Below are 22,243 nucleotides of genomic sequence, written 5' to 3'. Positions count from 1 at the left end.
TCAGTAAAGTCAAATAGTTTATTATTTAATTCCCTGTCAGTATTGCAGGATAGGGACTCAAGAGTTTTAAAGTTTTTAAATTATTGTTTCTTACATATTTGACATTTATATGCTCTAAGGATAATTTACTCCTTGGCTCCTGTCATAATTCTTGACAATTTCAAAATCCACTTACATAATACTTTCAAACTTTTCTTATTAATTTCTTAAATTCATCTCTTTCCATTATTTGGCCTCATCCTATTCCCATCTTCACATCCTAGAACTTCAGTCATTAATCACTGCACTGATATTTTCAATTTTAGTCACCCTGTTCTTATTTCAAACAACCAAATTTCTAGTTCCTACTACTAGTAAGAAACTTTAACACATCCACAACTATACTGCAATTTACAATTGGCTACACCATTTCCTACCACATCTCAACTTTCTCTTACTTTACTCCTTAACTAGAATACTTTCATTGTGCCTCATTATAATCAATCTCTTGAATATCAATACTTTTGCTCTCCTCCAAATTTGTCATATTTACCTTTAAAAATCTCAATTTTCATCAAATTCAACTCTGAGCCTATGCACAGTGATGGCACCCATGTGGAACTTAACTGGAGAAAAACTCAAAACATGTTGACTAATCTCACTTAAATTAACAACCAGAAACTTTAAAGACAGTTAAGTATTTTAGGTAATACCTAGTCAGTCATCCCAAGAGTATATTTATCCTTCCATTTTCCTTGTTATTTTAAACACCTTCTTCCTTTCCTCAATTATTCATGACTCTCTCTCTGTTCTCTATAATGTCACTTCCTATTTTACTGAGAAAAAACAAAACTTTCATGTTTGTACTATCTACCAAACTACAAACATCTAGACCTGTATGTCTTCTTCTCTACTGCTTCTTACATTATCTGTATGCCTGTTTTTTACAGTTTTACAGAAAATCTGTTGGCAGTGACTCTAATGTGAAGGTTATCACATACTCACAGATTATAAGTAGAACAAGTAAACTTAAAAAAAAAGAAATCAAATTTTCCCACTTATATATCCCTGGAACTAATTTTACTAAGAGGAATAGAATAAATCCATATGGGAAACATTTTCACAGGTGAATGATGTTCTAGTAGGTAAGAGATTCAGGGGAATAAAAATGAAATTTCAACTTAAGACAAGAGTACAAAATCCCTAAACTGGAACAAATTTCCCACTACCAAAGAAACCTACTAGAATAATTATAAGAAATAAGATTATTGTAGAAAAAGTGCACTGTATCAAGTTAAGAATGAAATGGTTATATAATCATAAAAGAGTACTTAAAATTTACTATTAAATTATCTTAGTGAGAAATTCATATGATTTATACTTTTCTATATATATAAACTAACATAATTAAAAATACAAGCAGTATTTTATTGGAAAGAAAATAATTTATTATATATGAGAGAAATCATTAAAACACATTATATATCTTCAATAATATGATCTAAAGGCATATAGATTTAATTTTTAAATATACTTTCAAAGATGTTACGCACAGTTCCATAGCCAGATGGTCAATTTCTTCTCATCAAAGTTGGAAAGCACTTGAAAGATATGGAATTCAAAAGGAACCTAAAATATCAGAAAAGCACATTAAAAATAATCATGATTATAAAATAATCTATTAGTTCAAAAATAACTAAAAGCTAAAATATTTTTACTTAGAAAATTAGTGAATCATGTCAGTACAACAAAATTTTTATGCAAATAAACATGTTTCGCAGAAACTGATCTATAACATTAGAAAATAAAACATTTTAATTGTGCATATCAAAAAAATTGTAATTTCAGTTATCTATGAACTTTTTGAACTCTTAGGATTATAATGGTTCTTGACAAAATTTTGAGTAGTTTTCATAGTATGTATAATAGCAAAGTTTCCCACAAAGAGATGTAGAGATTCTACCCCTTTATTTTCCTGTTTATAAAAGGTTGGATGACAAAGTTGGTAATAGGTGGCCAACCATTTACTCTAATAAAGTAATAACCCAATAGGACAGTCCTTAAAATTACTAAGGAAACCTTTTCAAATTTGGTTATTGGACCTCTTTCTCAGAGGTTCTAATTCATCAGTGTTGTTTCACACAGTCTAGGAATCTTTATGCATAAAAATCCTTCTTTGGTGGCTTTCTACCTTGACTGCACATTAGAGAGGCTTGAAAAATTTCAACATCCATGGTACGCCCCAAACCAATTAAATCTAAACTCTGTGAGAGGGAAGGAACTAGATATCAATATATATTTAAGGTTATTTTCACCCCTTTTAAAGATATATATACATATATATACATATATATATATAGATAGATAGATAGATAGATAGATATAGATAGATAGATACATAAATATATAAATTTTTTTTTTAAAGTTCCCATGGTGTTCCAATGTGCAGCCAAATTTGAGAACCACTGTGTTCCAGTGGATTTTGGACACCAACTGGTCTGGAAATCTCTGTTCTTATATTTCTACCAGGATCATTTCTTTTCACTTACTGAACTACCCTAGTCAACATTATGTTTTTTCTCTTTCCTTATTATTATTGTTTGTTTAGGAAAAGAAACAGGGAGAAGAAACTTCTACTGCTATCTCTGTCAAAAAAGATTTCAAAAAGAAGACTTCGTATGTGAGGTGCGCTACTCTTATTTGGCATTTATACAGAAATCCAGTTATTTCAATATATGTACATTAAAAAAATTCCCATTCAAATTGGAGAGCATGTTATACAGAACACCTAAACCAGGTGTATCATAAAATAAAAAAGCATGTTACTGAATTAGATTTAGGAAATACATAAATAGAAGAAAGACCACATTCTCTGTTAAAACAAATGCATACATTCTCTAAGTTGACCTGATTCACTAACTTTCCTTGGCAAAACTATACAACGTAAATGAAAGCATAGAAAATTCAACAACAAACCTGTTCAAGCCATAGAAATAATTTTAGAAATAGTTCACTTGAATAAAAGTATAGAAAAATGACTACTTAATCTGGATCAGTGGATAGGAAAGGGAAAAAATATCTCTAGGAAAAAAACAAAAAACACTGCCCCAAAAAGGATACAACAAGAAAGGATACACTTTGCATGACAGTATTACAGCAGTATTTACGCAGGAATGCTTCTAAAGAAGAACAGCAGAATGCAGTTTAATTTTTTTCTTATTTTTTCAGCATTAGATTTACAAATAAATGACTTTAAAACATACTGAAATTATTCAATTTTTCCCCTAAGATACTTGACTTCTGGTTACAATAGTATAGATAGTTTGAAACAAAATTCAAATATCCAAGGCTTCTCAGAGAGACTAAACACTGTAAAATTTTCTTATTTAGCATTTTTTCAGCTAGACACAGTAATTTTGACCAATTTATTTCATGTCCTTCCAGTTTAAAAAGGGAGAAATTTTTTTTTAAAAAAAGGAAAGTAATTTACTTCTGCTTATTTCTTAAGTAACAAACTTTAGAATATATAATGCCTAATTTATTATTTCTAATCATAACATTAAAATTGCTTGATCCAGAGGGGAAAAAAATTAATTCCACAAATTTTTTTTTTTTACATTTTATATTAATAATTAATTGTATATTCTCAGCACTGCAGAATTTTAAGAGTTGGAAAATCTTCCTTTAACTGTTTCCTGTCAGTTTCTAAGTGTGGGCTCTGGACCAAGTTGCCTTACTATTATGAGGGAACACGCTACATAAATTACCAGGTGCCATCCAGAATAACCAGCTTGTTCTGGCATGCTGGATCTTTTTAGCACTGAAGGTAGTGTATACTGAGAAATCCCTCAGTCACAGGAAAACTAGGATGACTTGTCACCCACATCAGTTTTCCTGAATGAGAAATTCTTGGTAGGGAGGGAGAAGCCTAGCAGACTGTTCTACCAAGCTCTCTAAGGGATTTAATATTTTAAAGGTTAAAACCCGCTTCTTTATAAATAAATACTAATAGATATATACTTCATAAAATTCTTTCTCCAAACTTAATTTTTACATACAAATGAACTTTTTTCTGCAGTCAATAATTCTGACGTTTTCTGGAATTAACTGTATACACAGAAATTTCCTTAAAATTCTTAAGAGGTATCATAATTATTATTCTATCAGGCTTTTACACTTCTTTAATTTTGATTATATAGAAAGTCTTGTCTTTTTATGTTTTCTCCACACTTACCTTTGTTAATATTTAACACTTTCTTTTCCCTTCTTTCGCATCTTGTTTGGGTCTAGCAGATCGAGCAAACTGCTAGTATTTTAAAATTAAGGTTTCCTTCATAAAAATGAAAGTAATTTTTTTTCTACATAATCATTGTGGGGGGAGGGGATATAATGAGAGCAACTAAGAACAGAGAGGGAGGAAGAGCAGGAAGAAAAGATTAACATTAAACAGAGACATGAGGTGGGAGGGAAAGGGAAAGAAAAGGGAAATTGCATGGAAATGGAGGGAGACCCTCATTGCTATACAAAATTACATATAAGAGGTTGTGAGGGGAACGGGAAAATAAACAAGGAGAGAAATGAATTACAGCAGATAGGGTAGAGAGAGAAGATGGGAGGGAAGGGGAGGGGGGATAGTAGAGGATAGGAAAGGTAGCAGAATACAACAGTTACTAATAGGGCATTATGTAAAATTGTGGATGTGTAACTGATGTGATTCTGCAATCTGTATTTGGGGTAAAAATGGGAGTTCATAACCACTTGAATCTAATGTATGAAATATGATATGTCAAGAGCTTTGTAATGTTTTGAACAACCAATAAAAAAAAAAAAAATTAGCCTTTCCTTTAGTATCATTAGTTTTTATACCTGGACTTTCTACCTTTATACATTAATAACTAAAAGATGATTAACCAATGATATGATCTGGATATTAAAATTATCAAGCAAAATATTAATAATAATACAAGAGAATAATAATGGTATAATGAATGTTTTTGTGACTCCAAATGTATTTCTAGATACCCTTTGTAAGGCTTAGTAAGAAGATGTACTTTTGAGCTGTGTAAGTGAAATATTAAGTAAACTTGGCTGAAATTTAATAACTTCATGCAATAAAAGTCTAAATAAAATCATCACCTGCCTCAGCTAAGAAAAGTTTAACTGTAACTGCATATTTCAAGGTAGAATGCCAGATGAGCTTTTTAAAGGGTAACAAGAGAATTAATTTCAGTTATACCCTTTTCCCCAAAATTACATAGTTTTGAAATAGATTGATATAAAGGATACAACCACCATGGGTTTTCCAAAAAGAACATATCCATTTGCTTCCTTTAAGGCTTTTGCTGCTGCTTTTTCATTTGGAAGTCCAATGAAAGCTTGTCCTTTCATGCGACCTTCTTTCATCAGGCGTATATCAAACCTAGAATACAAGGAAGAAAAGTAGTTTTACTTCAAAAAATGTAAAATTATTTTGATGCAATGAATAAGAATGTGTTCAACAATTCAAAAGTTGCTATTTCAAAATAAAAATGACTATACTCTCTGATTAACACAGTTAGTCAGGCTTTCTAAAATTCTATTTTGTATTCTATTTTTCTACAAGTAGGTAATACAAATTTCATGTTGTGTGAATCTCTATATTTTAACTCTTAAACATATATTTATGTTATTTAAAAGTTATAAAGTAACAGTAAAAGCACACACAGTTTTTGGTTGTTATTGTTTTGGAGCTTAAACTCAGAGTCCTGTGCATACTAGGTATGTTTCTATTACTTAGGTTTGCCACATATATCCCTATTTTCAAAAAGTTTCTTGCAATCAATTCAATACTTTCTGCTCAAAGTGACAACAACAAATAAACAAAAAACCATACGACCAAGGATAGAAGATTAATAGGAACCAAATATAAGCAACTGAGTAATTTATTATATTATTATTATTATTACTACAAGAAATTATAATGCAGGGAGAGGGGGAGAATAAATATTCAGTAGATTAGATAAAGTGAAATGAAGGGAAAGGAGGGCATGCAAGAAAAAGGGAAGACTGTGAAATAAATCTAAAATAATTTTCTTATGTACATATACGAACATACCATAGTGAATCTCACTATGGTGTACCTCCATAAAAATAGGGTCCTAAATCATAATAAGATATATTCCATGCTTGTACAATTATAGCAAAATGGATCCTACTGCCATGTATAACTAAAAAGAACTAATAAGAGGAAAAAAAAGGGAAAGAAATTATAGTATCAGGATAGAAAAAGACCTTACTTATTTTCTAGTCAAAACTATCATTTTAAAGTGATACCTAGAGAGAAGACTCTGAAAAGTAGATGGCTCAAATCACAGAGTTTATTCCTAGTACAGTGTTCTATTATTCTACAGCATACTCATTTTTTCAACATTTCTGAGAGAAATCTATACTCCAAAACTACTTAGAAAAATGAGTATAGTTTTCCACTAAGATATGGTATACTGGATGGGAAAAGAATACTAAGATGTAAAGGTATCAAATAAAAAAAAAACGCACTGACCTTTTTTAATCACATGGTCAGTCTCATGGGAAACAATATACTGTTTTGCTACCTACAGTTTTCTCAACATAGAAATATATTTTAAGTTCAAATTCTTATTATAGACAATACTGAAAATAATGTTTACATATATACACAAACATATGAATGCATATATATATATTTTTTTCCCCTGTACAATCACGTCCTATTGGCAACAACAAAGAACAGCATTTTGCATGGCCAGAAAAATAAACTTGATATCCTGATGAGACATCTGCCACTAATGAATACAGACCGAGAATGTTAAGATGTGGTCCTAACTCTGGATATCTATCAAAAAAGACATGCAGGTCAGATAAGAATTAAAAAGTACTTTTTTTGACTGAAAGTTAAAACAAAACTAACTTGTTATTTTAACTCCACTCAAACATTTCTCATCTTCTACTTCATTCTACTTTTTATTTATATGACAAAGAATCTTTACTTTGAAATTAACTAGTATAAAATTTTAAAAATGAAATTTTAACTCCAAATATTAACTTTATAGCAATAATGAATCACATCCCTTTTTTCTACTTTCACAGAGTTACTAGCTTTGACTAATACAGTTCAATTAAAAGATGAGAACTTTCTTGCCAGAGTACAAATTCTTAAAAAACTTTCCTGGTTACTGTATATTCTTGGATAAACCACTAAAATAATATTTTTCAAAGTGTCCTCTTTGGACCAGTAGCTTCATATCACCCAAAAGCTTTTGAAAAATGCAAACTCATGAGTCTTATTACATTCTAGAAAACCAGACTCTCTGGAGATGGGCCCAAGAAACTGCTTCACCACAATCTTCAGGTGATTATTGTGCGGTATATTAAAGCCTGAATACCTGTGCTTTAGAGCAGGGTACAGGAGCAGAATTTACCAAAAGTCCATTCCTGTAAGTAAAGAAATACCTGAATAAAGCCATAAATATTTGTTTATATATTTTGAAGCTAGGACTACAAAAATTATTAGCTACAGACAACATGGCCTGCAATAAAATAAAAACATTGTATTTTTTCCTGTTTGTCCATTTAAAGAAGTTTGTCAATTCCTATTCTAGATGTCTAAAAGGTTACTTGTGAAAGAAAATACTCCAATATATTCATTCAATCTTCATCTTTAAAAGGAAAATGGTGGCATAACAAAAAGTGTTAAATTCACAACAGAGAAAAACCAAAACATAACTTGAGGTTATGATTGCTACTTACATGATTCGTTGTGTCTCTGATGAAAAGTCAACAAAGCGCCCAAAAATAAATTTAAGATCCTGGAAATTCAATAAGAAAGAAATAAATAAGGAAGCCAGCGGGGAAAATGTAAAATAACGAAATCGATTTGTAAGTTCAACTTACCTTTTCTTGAACATGTTTAGCTAAATTCTTTACATATATTCTACAGTTTGGTTCGCCAGGTTCATAACTTCTAAAAACTGAAAGCGTTTCCATTTCTTATTTAAAGACAAAACAAAGATATAAAATTAAAATATTTTTACCAATTTTTCAAAGAAACTTATAACATGCAAATAACTATTAAACAGGTAAAATAGGCTTTATGAAAATGTTAAAGCCATAGATATTAGTAGCAATATTACTGATGGTTATATAATACAAATTAAAAATCTGAAATGATTATAAGGAAAAAATTTAAGTATTGTTTTGAAAAATCTCCGACATCTACAATAACTAAAATCTGTTTAATAAAATATTTACTATTAAAGGTCCTAAGATGAGTTACTTATTAAAGAACAAAGCATATCTGATATTGTTTGTATAACATTTTGATTAAAATAAATTTTCCAAACCACCAGCCACTTCCACATTCAAAAATAATTATGAAGTACTCCAAAATAACAATCGTGTTTTTCGGACAAATGTATTTCAGATTCCCTTTATAAGTTCCCCAAGTTTACTAAGCAATCTGTTCTTCATAACTAGAAGTTATATGCAAAAATACTAGCTGGAAGTCTATCTCTCATTATCGTGGAAAAAAAGTTACATGTTATGAAAAGTCCAAAAACCTTATATTTTTCTGAAATGAACTAAATAATAAAAAATCTTTTAAAAGTGAAAACTATTATGTGAGAATATAAAATCCTAAAATATGCATTTTTAAACATCAACATTGTTTTAGAGTTGCTTTGTATGCACCTCAGATATAGTATGTTAAATCCACAACAGAGAAAAATAAATTATCAATTAACAGTTCTATATTTGTAACACATAACTCCAGACTTGTGGATATAATTATTTGTTTTACATGCCGTATAAAAAAGTTTTAGGAATGAAAAGAAATATTTTTCCCAAATGAATATAAGCAGGAAACAGTATGGAAACGAAATTTACCTATAAAGTATACGGTTTAAAACCCAAAAGAGATGAAAAACATTAATCAGATAAAAATTGATGTTTATGCTTTAAGTTATGTTTCTTGATATAAATGGATTTGTTTTGTTTCTGTGTAGTTAAAGAACTGTGAAATGGAATATAAACTGGTTTATTTCATAACATTACCTTCTTTGGAAATTCTGCCCTTTTCCAACTCCCTTCTAGAAATACATTCTGAGGGCATTTCATCAGAGTCTTCTTTAGTTTCTTCTGTGATGTTCAGATTAGGTTTGGGGAAGATTTTCCCAAATCCTATACTGGATGCATCAACTTCAGTAGCAGGTAATTCTAAGAGTTCAGCATTAATATTAGCCATTAACTATCTCTCTTTTCAATATAGTTTTCAAGTTTCTGTTCCCTATTTTAATTTAACAAATATTTTTGGCATCACTGAATTTTTTGGTGTTTCTCAATGTTCTAGAATAGACATAGGAAAATAATATCCTGTAAGGGTCCAAATAGTAAATATTTTAGGCTTTGTAGGTCATATGGTTTCTATCATGACTATTTAATTTTGTTATTGTAATATGAAAACACCCATAGACAAGAGCTAAGCAGCTAAACTATTGCTTTGTGTTGCTACATAGAGGTTCTGCAAAGAGGAAAAAATAAATTTAGTTTCAACGTATTCAGTCTGAGGTGCCAAAGGGGCATCTGATGAAACGTTTACTGGGTAGACAGTGTGAAATATTAATAACTGCAGGAACAAAAAGAAATTTGCAATTAAATAAATTACATAATTCTGCTAAGATACTCAGTGTTATATAATAGTTATGAAGATTATATTGTTACATCAGAACATTGTGAAACAACCTCAATCTTTTCAATAATTATAAGATTAGGATAAGTAAACTATGCTGAAATAAACACCATAACAAGGTATGTCCTTCCATTAACCTCCCCACACTACAAAGAAAAAAAGATAATTATAATCTTGATTCTTTAAGAAGAAACCCCAAATTTAAAAATTACTCATTCAAATTAAGAAAATTAAAAAATACTAAAAACTTTTTACTTTAGTTATCAACATACTGGATTTCATTAATAAAATATGAATTTTAGCATCAATAATAATTAATCTGGCATAGGGGAAAAATTCTTAGAAAGGGTTAAACATTCTAGTTAATATTACCTAAAAAAGAAAACCTAAAACCTCTAAAATGCTTCTACTATTAATTTTACTGCTTTGCCAATGATGTAGAATGCTCCCTTTTTGTACATGTATAAGTCTTTGAGCAAATTAAACCTAAGAAAATTGTACCACGTAAATATGCACAATTTTCATATACTAGTAAAGAAAAAACAGATTAAAAAATTTTTATGTTAATGAGTGACTTATAAGATGAACTTACAAAACAAAAAATAAAAATATTGAAAAAAACAAAAATGAAGCTACCCCCAAAAATCAATGCATTCTCACTAACCATCAGATGGGAATTAAAATTCACTAGAGATTTTCACTCATTATGTCTCTAATACCTACTAGAATTCTACCCAATAGTCACAGAAGTATTCAAATATATACGTAAAAAAGATATATATTTTAGTGTTTTCTGTAACAGTAAAGATTAGAAAACTCATAATATTGTATGATTAAATAATGACTGATATTACTATACTCTGTTCTATTACACAGCCATTAAAAAGTATGGTACATATTTTTATGCTCTGATATAGTAAGTTATCTCCGCTAGACTGTAAATTCTAAAATACAAGAGAAAATGTCTTTGTCCAGAGTCTGCTATATAACAAACTTTCAATAAGTCACTGAGTGAAAGATGAACACTGTAAAATATGATGTGCATATTTTATTTATATTCATGTTCAAAAACAAGAATAAAAGAAAAATGTGTTTACATGTACTGACTGCTATAGTTTGGATCTACACTGATCTTAAAAAAGACTATGTGGTAAAGGCTTGATTAGCCCACGGCAATATTATGGGGTCTAGTGGGAAGTAGTCTCGTCACCAGGAGCTTGCTCTTGACAGGACTTATGGAACACTGGTCTATGACACTTTCTTTCTTTTTGCTTCTTGGCTGTTATGAGATGAGCAGCTTCCTTTGCCATGTGTTACAAATACCATTTACTGCCTCACCATAGTCCCAAAAGCAATGAGTCTATTAACTATGGACTGAAACTTCCTAAACTGCCAAAATAAACCTTTCCTTTAAATTGATGATCTCTGATGTTGTGTTTTAGCAACACAAAGCTAACCCATAAGATAAAGTCTTGAAGAATGCAGAAACAAAAACATTGGTTACCTCTGCACAGTAGAACAGAGAATAGTAGGGTTTGGGAATGCTAACTTTTTAAAAAAATTTACTTTATGTTTCTGTCCTGAGTCAATTTCTAATAAGCTTGTATGATTTTGGAAATAAAAAATTAATGTCTAAAAAAGCTGAAAAAAACCCCTGTAGTTTTTAATATGCTAAATTTAAATGTAAAAATAGTATCTGGTAAACAATCCTCCAAAAGTTCTGGATTAAAAAAAAAATACACGAATATTCTCTCTCTCTCTCTCTCTCTCTCTCTCTCTCTCTCACACACACACACACACACACACACACAAAAATATAGATACATGTGTAAAATCTACAACTCACAGGATAGCTATGTTGTTTCCTAATAATACAATGACATTAATAAAAACATAGAACATCACATTAAACAAGCAATGAGAAGTTATCACAACACAAAACTCTTGTATTATTAGTGTATATACCAGCCAGAAAACATAAATTTCACTCTAGATGTCATTACTAGCAAAAAAGTAATAGTGACAACCTTGCAAAGTAAGTTTTATGTATATAAAACAGTTGAAAATGTATATTATTTCATGATATTAAGGAAGCCTAATCACATATTTTAAGTAAAACTGACAAATACGAAAACAGACAAATATTATATATGAAACTTAATTCTAGTACAATAAGACTGACTTTATCTCGTGAAAGAACTCAAATATTCTTACCAGAATTTTTTTCTTCACAATTCTGTTCTTTCTCTAAATCTTTCTTCAATGCAGCTGGCAGGTCCGTTGATATGTGGAATTCAATTCTTTTATTACCTACAGGTTGTGGTTGGTCAAATACATCCGAAGGTAACAGCACAGGATGTACATTGCTATTTAAAAATAACCACAGCATGAATTTGTAATTGCAAATCCTGAGAATATTATTTCATTCTCAATTTAAAAGTAACAGTTTGATAAAACATTCAATACACTTATAAGCACTGCATAAAGTGTTTTAAATACTTCAGTAAACTCTAAGATATGCACTAATGTATTACTAAATTTCTATTTTACAGATGAGATTGAGGTTAAAAGATGCTAATAATTTGCATAAAGTTACCAGGTAAATGAAGGGCAGTACTTGAATTACTTGACTACTGATTTTATACACCATGGTATTTACTAATATACTCAAAAAAGTTAAATTTATATTAATGTATAAATTTTTAATGCACTATATTTTATACAGTATGCAGCAGCACTGTGTTAACAAAATAAGTAACAGCTATAAGTGGCTGCTGATTCTTTATGAAAAACAAATATATAATAAATATCTCAATTTTATACTGAGTTCGGCTTAAATAATATTTTGGGTATACATGTTACATAGTCATATTATCAACATTAATTTCATCTGCTTCTTTTTACTGTTTTAATTTGGCTACTGGAAAGTTTAATGTGGCTCACATTGTTTCTGCTGTTCAGTACTGCTATAGAGATTAAAAGTATGGAATAGCAGTGTCAAGTCAGGTGGGTATCAAATTATATATCACATTATTTCTACTTAAATTGAAATAAGTGATTAAAAATATATTCCCTTAAAAATAAAAAAAAATTTAAAACTCCCCTCTTAATTTATAAAGTTAATTGTAAGACAAATATATCTAATAGAAAAACTAAAAGAAGTTAAAATTTCAATTAATATTGAGACACTAAATAGAAAAGACAAAAAGAGAACATGATGTTATAAAATGAAACGTGGAAAATTCTGAGACCCGGGCTACTCAGTATTATTAAACAACGGTAAACTGTGAGAAAATTATGAATAGTTGTGAATGTGGCAAACAGGAAGCCACTGGTGAACCAAGTAAATGTGTACTAAACAAAAGCTACATTTAGGAATAATGTAGTTAAGCAAGTAAACAAAGTACATATGGACAGCATTCACTTTCATAATTCTATATAAAACTACCTGTGTGAAGAAGATGAGGGTGTATTCAACATATCCTTTATTTTTCGCTTTTTTCTCACATGGCGCTGCTTTACCATCTTTGGTCTTTTGGGCTGAAAATTTGCTAGTTCCATTAGTTTGGTCATTCTATGTTGGAAAAGAGGGAGTGTAAACAAGATCCTTATCTAGAAGCATAATTATTCAATACTGTTGGTGTTAAGCTTAAATTTGAATTTGGATGTATAAAAATAAATTATAACACAGACTATGCAAAGAACACTTGTATATAGTATGAGAGCTAAAACAAGAAGACAGAGAGTCACTGACAAAGTTTGCATCTTGAACATCCCCCAAAGGCCTTGTGTTTAAAAGCATGGTTTTCAGGGTGGCCCTATTAGGCAGTAATGGAATCTTTAGGAGGTAGGGCCTAGTGAAAGGTCCTGATGTCAACCAGGGCATGCCCTTGAAGTGTACTGTGAGCTGTGATCTCTCTCTTTCTGACCGTAAGGCAAGTAGTTCTGCTGTGCTATATGTGATGTGCTGCCTCATCGCATGCCTAAAATAATGAGGCCAATCAACCAGAACCTCCACAATTGGAGAGGCCAGTAAATAAATAAATAAAACCCTTTTCTAAGTTCATTATCTCAAGCACTTCATTATAATGATGTAATGCCAACAAACACAGCCACTTTATTTGACCTCATTTGATATCTGCATGTCAGGTGACTTAAATAAATTTGCACCAAGCTATACGCATCCAGTTCCACAAAATACTTGAAAAGTATATTATAAACTATTTGGGGGCTAGTTAAAATATCAAGTAGGCAAATTCACAAACACAAATCCACAAATAATGAAGTTTCATGGTGTGCTTTTAATGCCACAATCACTCATCTAAAAAATTATGCATACTCCCTCAAAATACCCTTAGGTCCTAGTACCTATTCTCAGGTCTTAATTTATAAAACTTTACAGAGGTTAATTTATAAAACTTTACAGGCTAGAGGGGTGATGGCTATTAACAAATTCTAATGATTCCAAAATCTGAAGAATTATATGCAAAGTATAGGAAGAACAAAAAAGTCTTTCCCACATTCTATGCTTCTTACAATCTGAACAATTTATTCTTATTACTAACCTCTGTCGGTCCTCATCATCACTGCTTTCATATTCTGATTCTTTACTAGATAACTCCTCATCCTCATCTGGTAAAGGAGGGTCCTCAGGTGGCCGAGGAGATGTAGGTGGGAGAGGTGCATGCAATGGCATATAGTCTTCATACTAATTTAAAAAACAAAACAAAAATGCTATGGCAATCCGTGATATTTACAGAATAGACAAACCAATTTCCATGTAAATACTTGATTCTTGTTTCCCTTTACTTCATAATATTCTTTTGCATACTCAGCATAGAAACATATTCATGTGTGCTGTGGCAGACTACTAATTGATCACAAAATTTATTTTGTCTTCTTTGGCCTCTAGCTGGACCAACTTTGAAAGCCCCTCTTAGAGTTATTGTTTGCCATGTAACCAAAAATAGGAGAAAAAAGAACTCTAACATAATTTTCCCTTCCTGATCTGCAGACTATTTGGTAATGCCCTCATCAACCTGACAAGGCACAGGGTGAAGACAACTCAGGCTTTTGAATAACTTAGAATAGATTATCTTTCTATCATAATTTTGGAATGGAAACAACGTGAACAAGAAATAACTTACTGTATTAAAAGAGTTAAGAGTAAATTTTGTTCATTAACAGCTGCTAGCACAATCTTTTTGCTTTTTTATATACCTTTATTTTGTTTATTTATTTATTTTTATGTGGTGCTGAGGATGGAACCCAGGGCCTCACACATGCCAGGCAAGCACTCTTCCACTGAGCCACAATCCCAGCCCCTAGCATAATCATAAAAACCCTGTAACAAGCACTGAGTAGGTGCTAAAGCTCCAAAGAAAAATTATAAAGCTAACACTACATACAGCAGAAAAGCAGTCAAGCCCAATGCAAATTCTCTTCTATGGTAACACTCAAAATAATTTTGCATTATTATTATCCATAAATATATACAGTATTACATTGGAATAATTTTAAGAGTAGACATAGCTTAATGTCTAAATTACTACAAGATTTGCAGGTAAATTCTAATATAGTATTAGCAACCTTTTTTTCTTGTCTTTCTCAAATGACACAACAGAGCGACAACAATGGAATTTTTAGATGTTTCTATTGTTGTGGTTATGTTGTAATGATGCAACATTGTAGGTTAAAGAATTGAACAATACTATAAGAAATTTTGGTCTCTATTACCAAAACTTTCATATTCTGGTTTTCCTCTTTCCCTTCTCAGCTTTATTATTAATATCACATTTACTTTATATGTATTTCTTATCTTCACTATACATCAGAGGTGGACATAATACTTGTACAATTTATCCTCAATAATTTCATTCAGTAAATGAAAGTTGAAAATTCTAAGTGGTTTCTTACCATGGGAGGTCGTGCAGTAATTGGTCCAAAAGGTGTAGGCAAATTCATTTTATTCATAAGATGAAGTACCTTAAAGTGGCAAGAGATTTAAAATCATACAGTATTAACATAATGTTTCAACTCACATCCTGTATTTCATGTACTAAAAACCTTCTGTAAAAATACTACTGATTAATAGAGTGAAAAGAAAGGCCATTTCTTCTCTTTATGATCCCAAGACAAGGAAAAACAAGCACTGATATATCTCAGGTTAGTCTTCCTAAATTTTTTTGTCATTTCTATCAATATAGTTATCCCCACTAATAAGAATGTAATGCTCTTATAATGTAAAATCTAATGTTACTCTATCAATGTTACTGATTACTGAGATAATCAAACAGAGTACAATAATGAAAAACACATATATTTTCTACTTCAAAGTATCCAATTACTGCTGAAATTATCAAGCACTTGCTGAAGGACCCACTCTTTCCTTAGGAAATTCCATACTAATGGTATATTCTAAATAACAGAAAATTATCAGAAATGACATTTCCCAAATTAGGTTCTCTTTATTAGAATCCATTTTCAATGTAGTAAATGAATGCATTGTATATCATTGCCTGTCTAGAATTAGTCTGATTGATATTATTATACATAAGTATGAAAATCATCGTGGAAAATATAGTACTGAGCTAAACAAATAAGTATTTTGAGAAAAATAAGTTTTATTTTATATACCTGTACATAGAACTTAGGTACACTTGCTAAAGCATTTACTATGTTTGCTAAGATTGTGCTTGAAGGTGGCGGGTACATATACTTGAGGCATGAATTCAGAGGAAAAGTCAACCTAAAAAAAAAATAAATTAAAAAAAATTGAGTGCTTATTACGTTTTAATAATTTCATATCAATAACTCACTTTAGATAAACTGACAATATAAAAAATTGTTCAAATGATACACTTAAAGTTAGTTACCTTGTTCCTTAAAGATCCAAACAAGTACTTTTAAAAAGAAACTTGCCTTCTGATTGCATCACAAAAGGAGGAGACATTTTCAGAGCTTATATAGTTCTGAACACATTAATAGGTGCTTCTTGAACTGAATTCAGTGACAAGCACCTAGCTCTAAATTTTATTCAACATATTACAATTATACATGACATGCTAAATTTATTCATTTAAATTTTTTTATTTGCAATATATGTCTTATTTGCAATATATATATATTGCAAATAAGAAAAATTTTTTGCATTATTGCAAAATATGTACACACACACATAGAGAGCAACAAAAGCCATAAAATCAACAAAAGAACAAACAAAAAATGCTAACCCGTGGTTTGGTGCAATTCCATTTTCTATTGTTAAACAACCAAATTCTTTCTTTTCTTTATCATCTTCTACAGTGTCATCAGACCTAGACAGAATATAAGTTGATCTTATCTTAAAATTACATACAGAAAAGAAAAAGAATTTTTTCAAACATGACATTATGAAAACAATTCAGTTATGGAAAAAAAAAACCTTCAAGCATTTCTCAAGCAGGCATCAATGAAAAGAGAAGCAGAATTGTACTGAAAACCTTTGCATTATTGTAAAATTGGACATTCCACGTTTTCATTTACTTTTCACAGGAAATTTATAAATTTGGTATGATAATTCTCAAAGATCAAAAAGAAAACTAAAATTTATATAGTACATAAGTGGTACTCCATTTTTTTTTATATATCTTTGTCCAATCTCACAGATGTCTAGCACTGTACTTCCTTGTCCCTCCCCCTTTAGTTTCTGATTCAGTAAGATTGAGTATTAAGGCCTAGAATTCTGTAGAATTTGATATTTTTATCAAGTTTCTACATGATTCAGTTAGTCCAGGGATTTACTTTGAGACCCACTTGTATAAAGCAAATTTGTGAAGATTATATAACAAAGAGTCGTAACTGAGAACCAAATACTGGTCATCGTTTTCAAATGCCACACGTATTCATGACAGCTTAGTTTCATTACTGAAAGGAATCTCTTCTGTAAGTTGAAATACCAAATGCTCTCAAATATGAAACTTTTTAAGAGCCAACATCATGCCAGAAGTGTAAAATTCCATACCTAACCTCATGTAACAGGCACACTATTAATATTACATAAAGTTATCTTCAGGCTATGTATATGAGGTATTCATGAAAATACATAAACTTCATGTTGAGTCTCATCCCTAAGATAACTCATTATGTATCTGCAAATATTTCAAAATAAAAAAAAAAAATCTGAAACATCTGGTGACAACCATTTTGGATAAGAAATAAACGAGCTGTAATTACCTCCTTTCCACTAAAAGTGGAATGCTTTCACCACATTTCCATCTCACTTTACATTTATTTTATCATTACTCAGGATCCCAATGCACAATTAAAAGTGAAATTAGATATTGTTTTAGAAAACTTGATTTAATGAAGAAATTTATCATTATGGCTTCTGAGAACAATGAAGTAATTACACAACTGGCTAACACACACGCACACTCCCCAACCTAAAATGGTAGGAAAACCTAAATGAATCTACGTACCTTTTCTTTTTTTCAGTGCTTGAAGTGGAACATGGAGAATGAATGCGATCTTGCTCTTTTGCAAATTCAACTACTAAAGTATGACCTAAAAGTTTCAGCTGATGAAGTCTTGTCAATGCCTTCAATTGGAAGAACAAGAGTAAAAAACTTTATTATACCAAAAACTATTTGCTAAGTATCACATTAAAAAGAAAAAACAAACAAAAAACTGCACACGTTTTATTGTTGTTAAGGCTGTAAACATTTACTTACTCAGTATGTGTCGTCACAGGAGCTGGTCTTCTTAACACTCTACTTTTTGCATTTATGAAAATTTTTTTTCTAGTTACCCTACTTCCTTAACTTTTCCCTCCCAGTCTTTTCTCTGGGTTCATCTTCCAATGGGTCATGATACCTACCATATCTATTCACATAGTTGAAGAAATTTTCCATTGTTGACCTTGCCTTAACTCTAGACTGGTATTTTTAAATATTTACCAAATATTCCACAGAAGTAGCCCAATGACCTCTCAAAATTAATAGATAATATATGAATTCACTACATACCTTTACAAACATATTCCTACTCCAAATTCTTATAGAAGATCCTCAGAAGCTGCATGGTCCCAATTTAAATTCTCAACCACAAAAATCTTGACTATTCTCTTTCTCTCTCAATCCCTACGCCACAAGACTTATAAACTCAATCTTTACCAAATGTTTATGTAATTTGCCCTTTGTTTTCTTCAGATATTTATTCTTGCCTTGGCCACTAAAACATCTTTCTATTTGGTTTTCTCATCTTCAATATTTCTCCAAATCCAATCTGAGATCTAAACACCATTGTGTATTTTTCAAAGGTCTGGTTGTATTTTTAGCCAGCTCAAAAGTATCCAATGCCTTTAGAACAAACTACTAAATAAAATTCCATACCTCTCTTCTACTCAAATTTAGACTCTCTATATTTTTGAAAAATATTTATGTTTTAGTTGTAGTTGGAAGCAATACCTTTATTTTATTTATTTATTATTTTATTTGGTGCTGAGGATTGAACCCAGGCCTCGAACGTGCTAGGCGAATGCTCTACCACTGAGTCACTACCTCAGCCCACAGACTCTATATTTTTCAAGTCCTCTTTCCATCTCAGGTCCTAGCTCCCACTTAAAACTTTCTATGGCATGGCTTTACTTAAAGTGTTTCCTAAATGTGGAAGGCCAGCCTCTTCTTCTTTTGTTCTTAAAATTCAACTAATCATTAGAGATCTAGTTTAAAAGCTCTATCACAAATGATTCCCGGGGTTTCTACTTTTTAATACTTAACACATCTTTCCTTATAACATTTACAGAGATAGTTATCCATTTTACATTCTTTCAGAACTTTGTTATTTTCAATTACACATATAGTTGATTTTATAGTTAGCCTACCACTTCTGAGTTCCAATAACTAAGCACTGGACAAAGTCTGCCAACTGACAACCAAATCAACCTGTTGGGTATACTCTTGGAATACAAAGTTTTCACTTCTGAAAACTAGAGTTTAATATTACTTCCCATTTTTGTACCCAAACTAAGAATAAAAAAATTACTAACAACTTTAATAGTAAAGAAAAAAATCATACCTTTATAGCTGCTTTTTCATTAGAGAATGTAGCAAAAGCTGTATGTTTCTGAAACAGAGTAAATGTACAAATTACTTGCAATATAATTTCAGTTCCTATAAAACCACAGTAAAGAATGGGACATTGAGACTATTTAACTGATTACTAGTTTCATTCTTTGGGTCAGACAGAAATAAAAGCGATGCAGCTTTTTCATATAAAGGTGTACAATCTAGCATGTGTTATGTATACAAACGGCCAATAAACTACAATTTAAAAACCTATACTATACACAGAGAATCAATCTTAAAATCTAAATATGTTATATATTTATCCCCTATTTATAACAAATCCAGAGATCTTATAATTTAATCTATACAGTCTGAGGCAAAATTCAAAAGTGTTCACAAAATGCAGAAATCATTTCTCAATATGTATGTTTCATTTGAGCTTTATTTTGTAACAAGTTTCAATGGAAGAATTCTACTTTTAAGTACATGTTGAAAATACTTTTTAAATTACCAAAAACAAACAAACAAAAAAGCCAAAAGTAAACTAATTATCATATTAGGGATAAGTTGTCAATGTTTATTACAAGAAATTGCTTCTGTAATTAATATCACACTTATTAATTTCGCCTAATCTGAAACAAGATGACCTGAAGGTATTTAAATTGAACAAAAGGCGCATTTTTATTTGTATTTGTTGGCATACATGACACTTAAGACTGATCAAAACTGGGTTTTAACTTACAGATTCTCAACCTTGGCTGCACATTAGAATCATCTAAGAAGAACACTTTAATAAAACAACTGATATCTTGCTTTATTGTGGGTCATCTTGCAAACTTAACATCCCCACTAATATTGAAGTGAAGAAATAACCCTCAAAGACACTTCTAGTATATTAATAAAAAAGTGTATGAATTCCTGCGTAGGAATTTTTAAGTGTTAATATACTATTTTACCCATTCGTCTACTTTGCCTTTCTCTTTTGCCTTTTCCGCAGCGATGTGATTACTGAGACTGGAGCTAATTAAAGCTTCACTTCTAGCGCAAAGTAGTCTGACTTAAGAGGAAAGACCCGGACTCTCCCACGACAAGAGCTTAGTCCCGGTCTCCTTTCTTTTTGGCAGTCCACGTTCCGAATCACTACTCAAGGGCCTTCCGGGAAGAACTGGCGTAGTGCATCCTTACCAGTCGCCCCTTATCTGACAGAACGCGCACCGACTGCGCCCCGAAGTATTTCAGCAAGTCCTCCTTTTCCTCCGCGGTCAGCTCTGCCGGCAAGTGCCTCACTAGAAGGGTTCTGTCGCCCCGGGGCGGGGAGAGCGACGTGGAGCTTGGGCATCCTCTCGGTAAGGGCATTGGCTGCTCGGGGGCCGCCATTTCCCTTGGAGAAAAAGCAGAAGAAACACACGGAAGAAGCCTCCGTCAAAACTGCAGCATCAACAGAACCTGAGATAAATGGGTATCTTTTCCGCTTCGCGCTAAGGATTCTGGAAACAAGAAAACACCGCGAGAGATTGTCTCCTTCTCGCGATAATGAGCCACGGTCGCGCGGGCCCTCGGCGGTGATACTTCCCACAAACCGAAGTAGGAGGTGCTATGGCGAAGCTAAAGTAATGCCAGGTAGGTGCCGAAGGTACTATAAACAAAAACTGGCCCTGAGAAACAGAAGGATTCTTTTTAAAAGTCATAATTAAAGGAGAAACAAACGCCCCCGAGTCACGTAAATAAAAGAAAGTGTACACGAAACTGCAGAAGGACACTCGCTGCGCGTGCGCGCGCGCGCGCGCTCTGGAGCCTTTGCTCTCTGGGCTCTTAATTCCAGCCTTGAGGAAGTGACTGTGACAGGCTCTGGAGGAGGCTAACCCTGCAGAAATATGGGGTGTGTCCTTACACTTTGGGATTGTAAAACCCAAAGGCAGCCGGTTCTGTAATCAGATCTGTAGACACTTAGTGTCTGTGTCAACAGGAGAGCTCCGTGTAAGGGACAGAAAGTATTTCTTTGCATTAGCAGGAGCATACAGCCTGCCAGTGTTCATTTTAGAGAATAATCAGCTTCTAGGAAGAGATATCCTAATAACCAAACATGCTCAAGCACTCATTCACCCCCCCACACACACACATAATGTGGGTACTCTTCCCCCCTTTTTTTGATGTAAAAAGGGATTGTAACAGCTAATACACTAGGTGGGATTTGATCCTTTGTAGTCTGACTCCAAGTCTACACTCTGATCCAGTACTCTGCCTATAATGGAAATACAGTGAAGGTCAGAAATCCAGCCCTCCAGGTGCACCACCCTAGATGCAGCTGCTGCAGTGTAGAGAACTGGAATGCCTCTTCCTGGTCTTTTTATTTGCTATACAGGTGCTTGTGAGAGGTGTAGCAGATTTAACAATACATCAAAGTTATGCTGTCAGTTCTGTTCTCCTGGAGCACTGATTGGGGAGAAAAATTCATCCCCAAATTTTCAGTAGTCAGAGATAGCCTTAGCGTTTGGTAAGAAACTTGGTTATCTGAAGA

The 22,243-nt window shown here is 31.8% G+C and overlaps 1 protein-coding gene and 1 long non-coding RNA gene across 7 annotated transcripts in view; one reads left to right on the top strand and one right to left on the bottom strand.

The window, feature by feature from the left end:
• Positions 1-1,527: 1,527 nt before the first annotated feature.
• Positions 1,528-21,191, bottom strand: Rnpc3 (RNA binding region (RNP1, RRM) containing 3). Of its 4 annotated transcripts, XR_013091945.1 has the most exons (16): positions 20,911-21,191; positions 19,736-19,783; positions 18,139-18,257; positions 16,912-16,995; positions 16,316-16,427; positions 15,596-15,664; positions 14,245-14,387; positions 13,128-13,253; positions 11,894-12,045; positions 9,046-9,207; positions 7,888-7,982; positions 7,744-7,802; positions 5,266-5,398; positions 4,214-4,285; positions 2,956-3,158; positions 1,528-1,608 (listed from the first exon to the last, which is right to left on the bottom strand). XR_013091945.1 is itself a non-coding variant. In XM_076863351.1 (15 exons), the coding sequence occupies exons 1-14, from the start codon at positions 21,100-21,102 to the stop codon at positions 4,226-4,228; spliced, it is 1,554 nt and encodes a 517-aa protein (XP_076719466.1). In that variant the 5' UTR covers positions 21,103-21,191; the 3' UTR covers positions 1,529-1,608; positions 4,214-4,225. The 4 variants fall into 4 exon arrangements, 3 of the variants coding, with proteins under 3 accessions (XP_076719466.1, XP_076719465.1, XP_076719467.1); XM_076863351.1 differs by lacking the exon at positions 2,956-3,158 and having other exon boundaries at positions 1,529-1,608; XM_076863350.2 differs by lacking the exon at positions 1,528-1,608 and having other exon boundaries at positions 1,729-3,158.
• LOC143405022 (uncharacterized) overlaps positions 21,117-22,243 on the top strand; it is a 72,783-nt gene continuing 71,656 nt past the window's right edge. For all 3 annotated transcript variants that reach the window (XR_013091948.1, XR_013091946.1, XR_013091947.1), the window contains exon 1: positions 21,117-21,345. This is a non-coding gene — a long non-coding RNA (uncharacterized LOC143405022). The remainder of the gene's footprint in view (positions 21,346-22,243) is intronic.

This window comes from Callospermophilus lateralis, chromosome 7 (assembly GCF_048772815.1).
Source record: "Callospermophilus lateralis isolate mCalLat2 chromosome 7, mCalLat2.hap1, whole genome shotgun sequence".
In the NCBI taxonomy this organism is placed as follows: domain Eukaryota; kingdom Metazoa; phylum Chordata; class Mammalia; order Rodentia; family Sciuridae; genus Callospermophilus; species Callospermophilus lateralis.
This window is presented reverse-complemented; position numbering and strand designations above follow the sequence as displayed.

Coding starts and splice junctions, on each gene's coding strand:
- Rnpc3 (XM_076863351.1), bottom strand. CDS start 21,102: ATGGCGGCCCCCGAGCAGCCAATGCCCTTACCGAGAGGATGCCCAAGC. Junction 16,996..18,138: donor AGCACTGAAAAAAAGAAAAG/GTACGTAGATTC, acceptor TATTCTGTCTAG/GTCTGATGACACTGTAGAAG. Junction 12,046..13,127: donor CCCTCATCTTCTTCACACAG/GTAGTTTTATAT, acceptor ATTTTTAAATAG/CAATGTACATCCTGTGCTGT.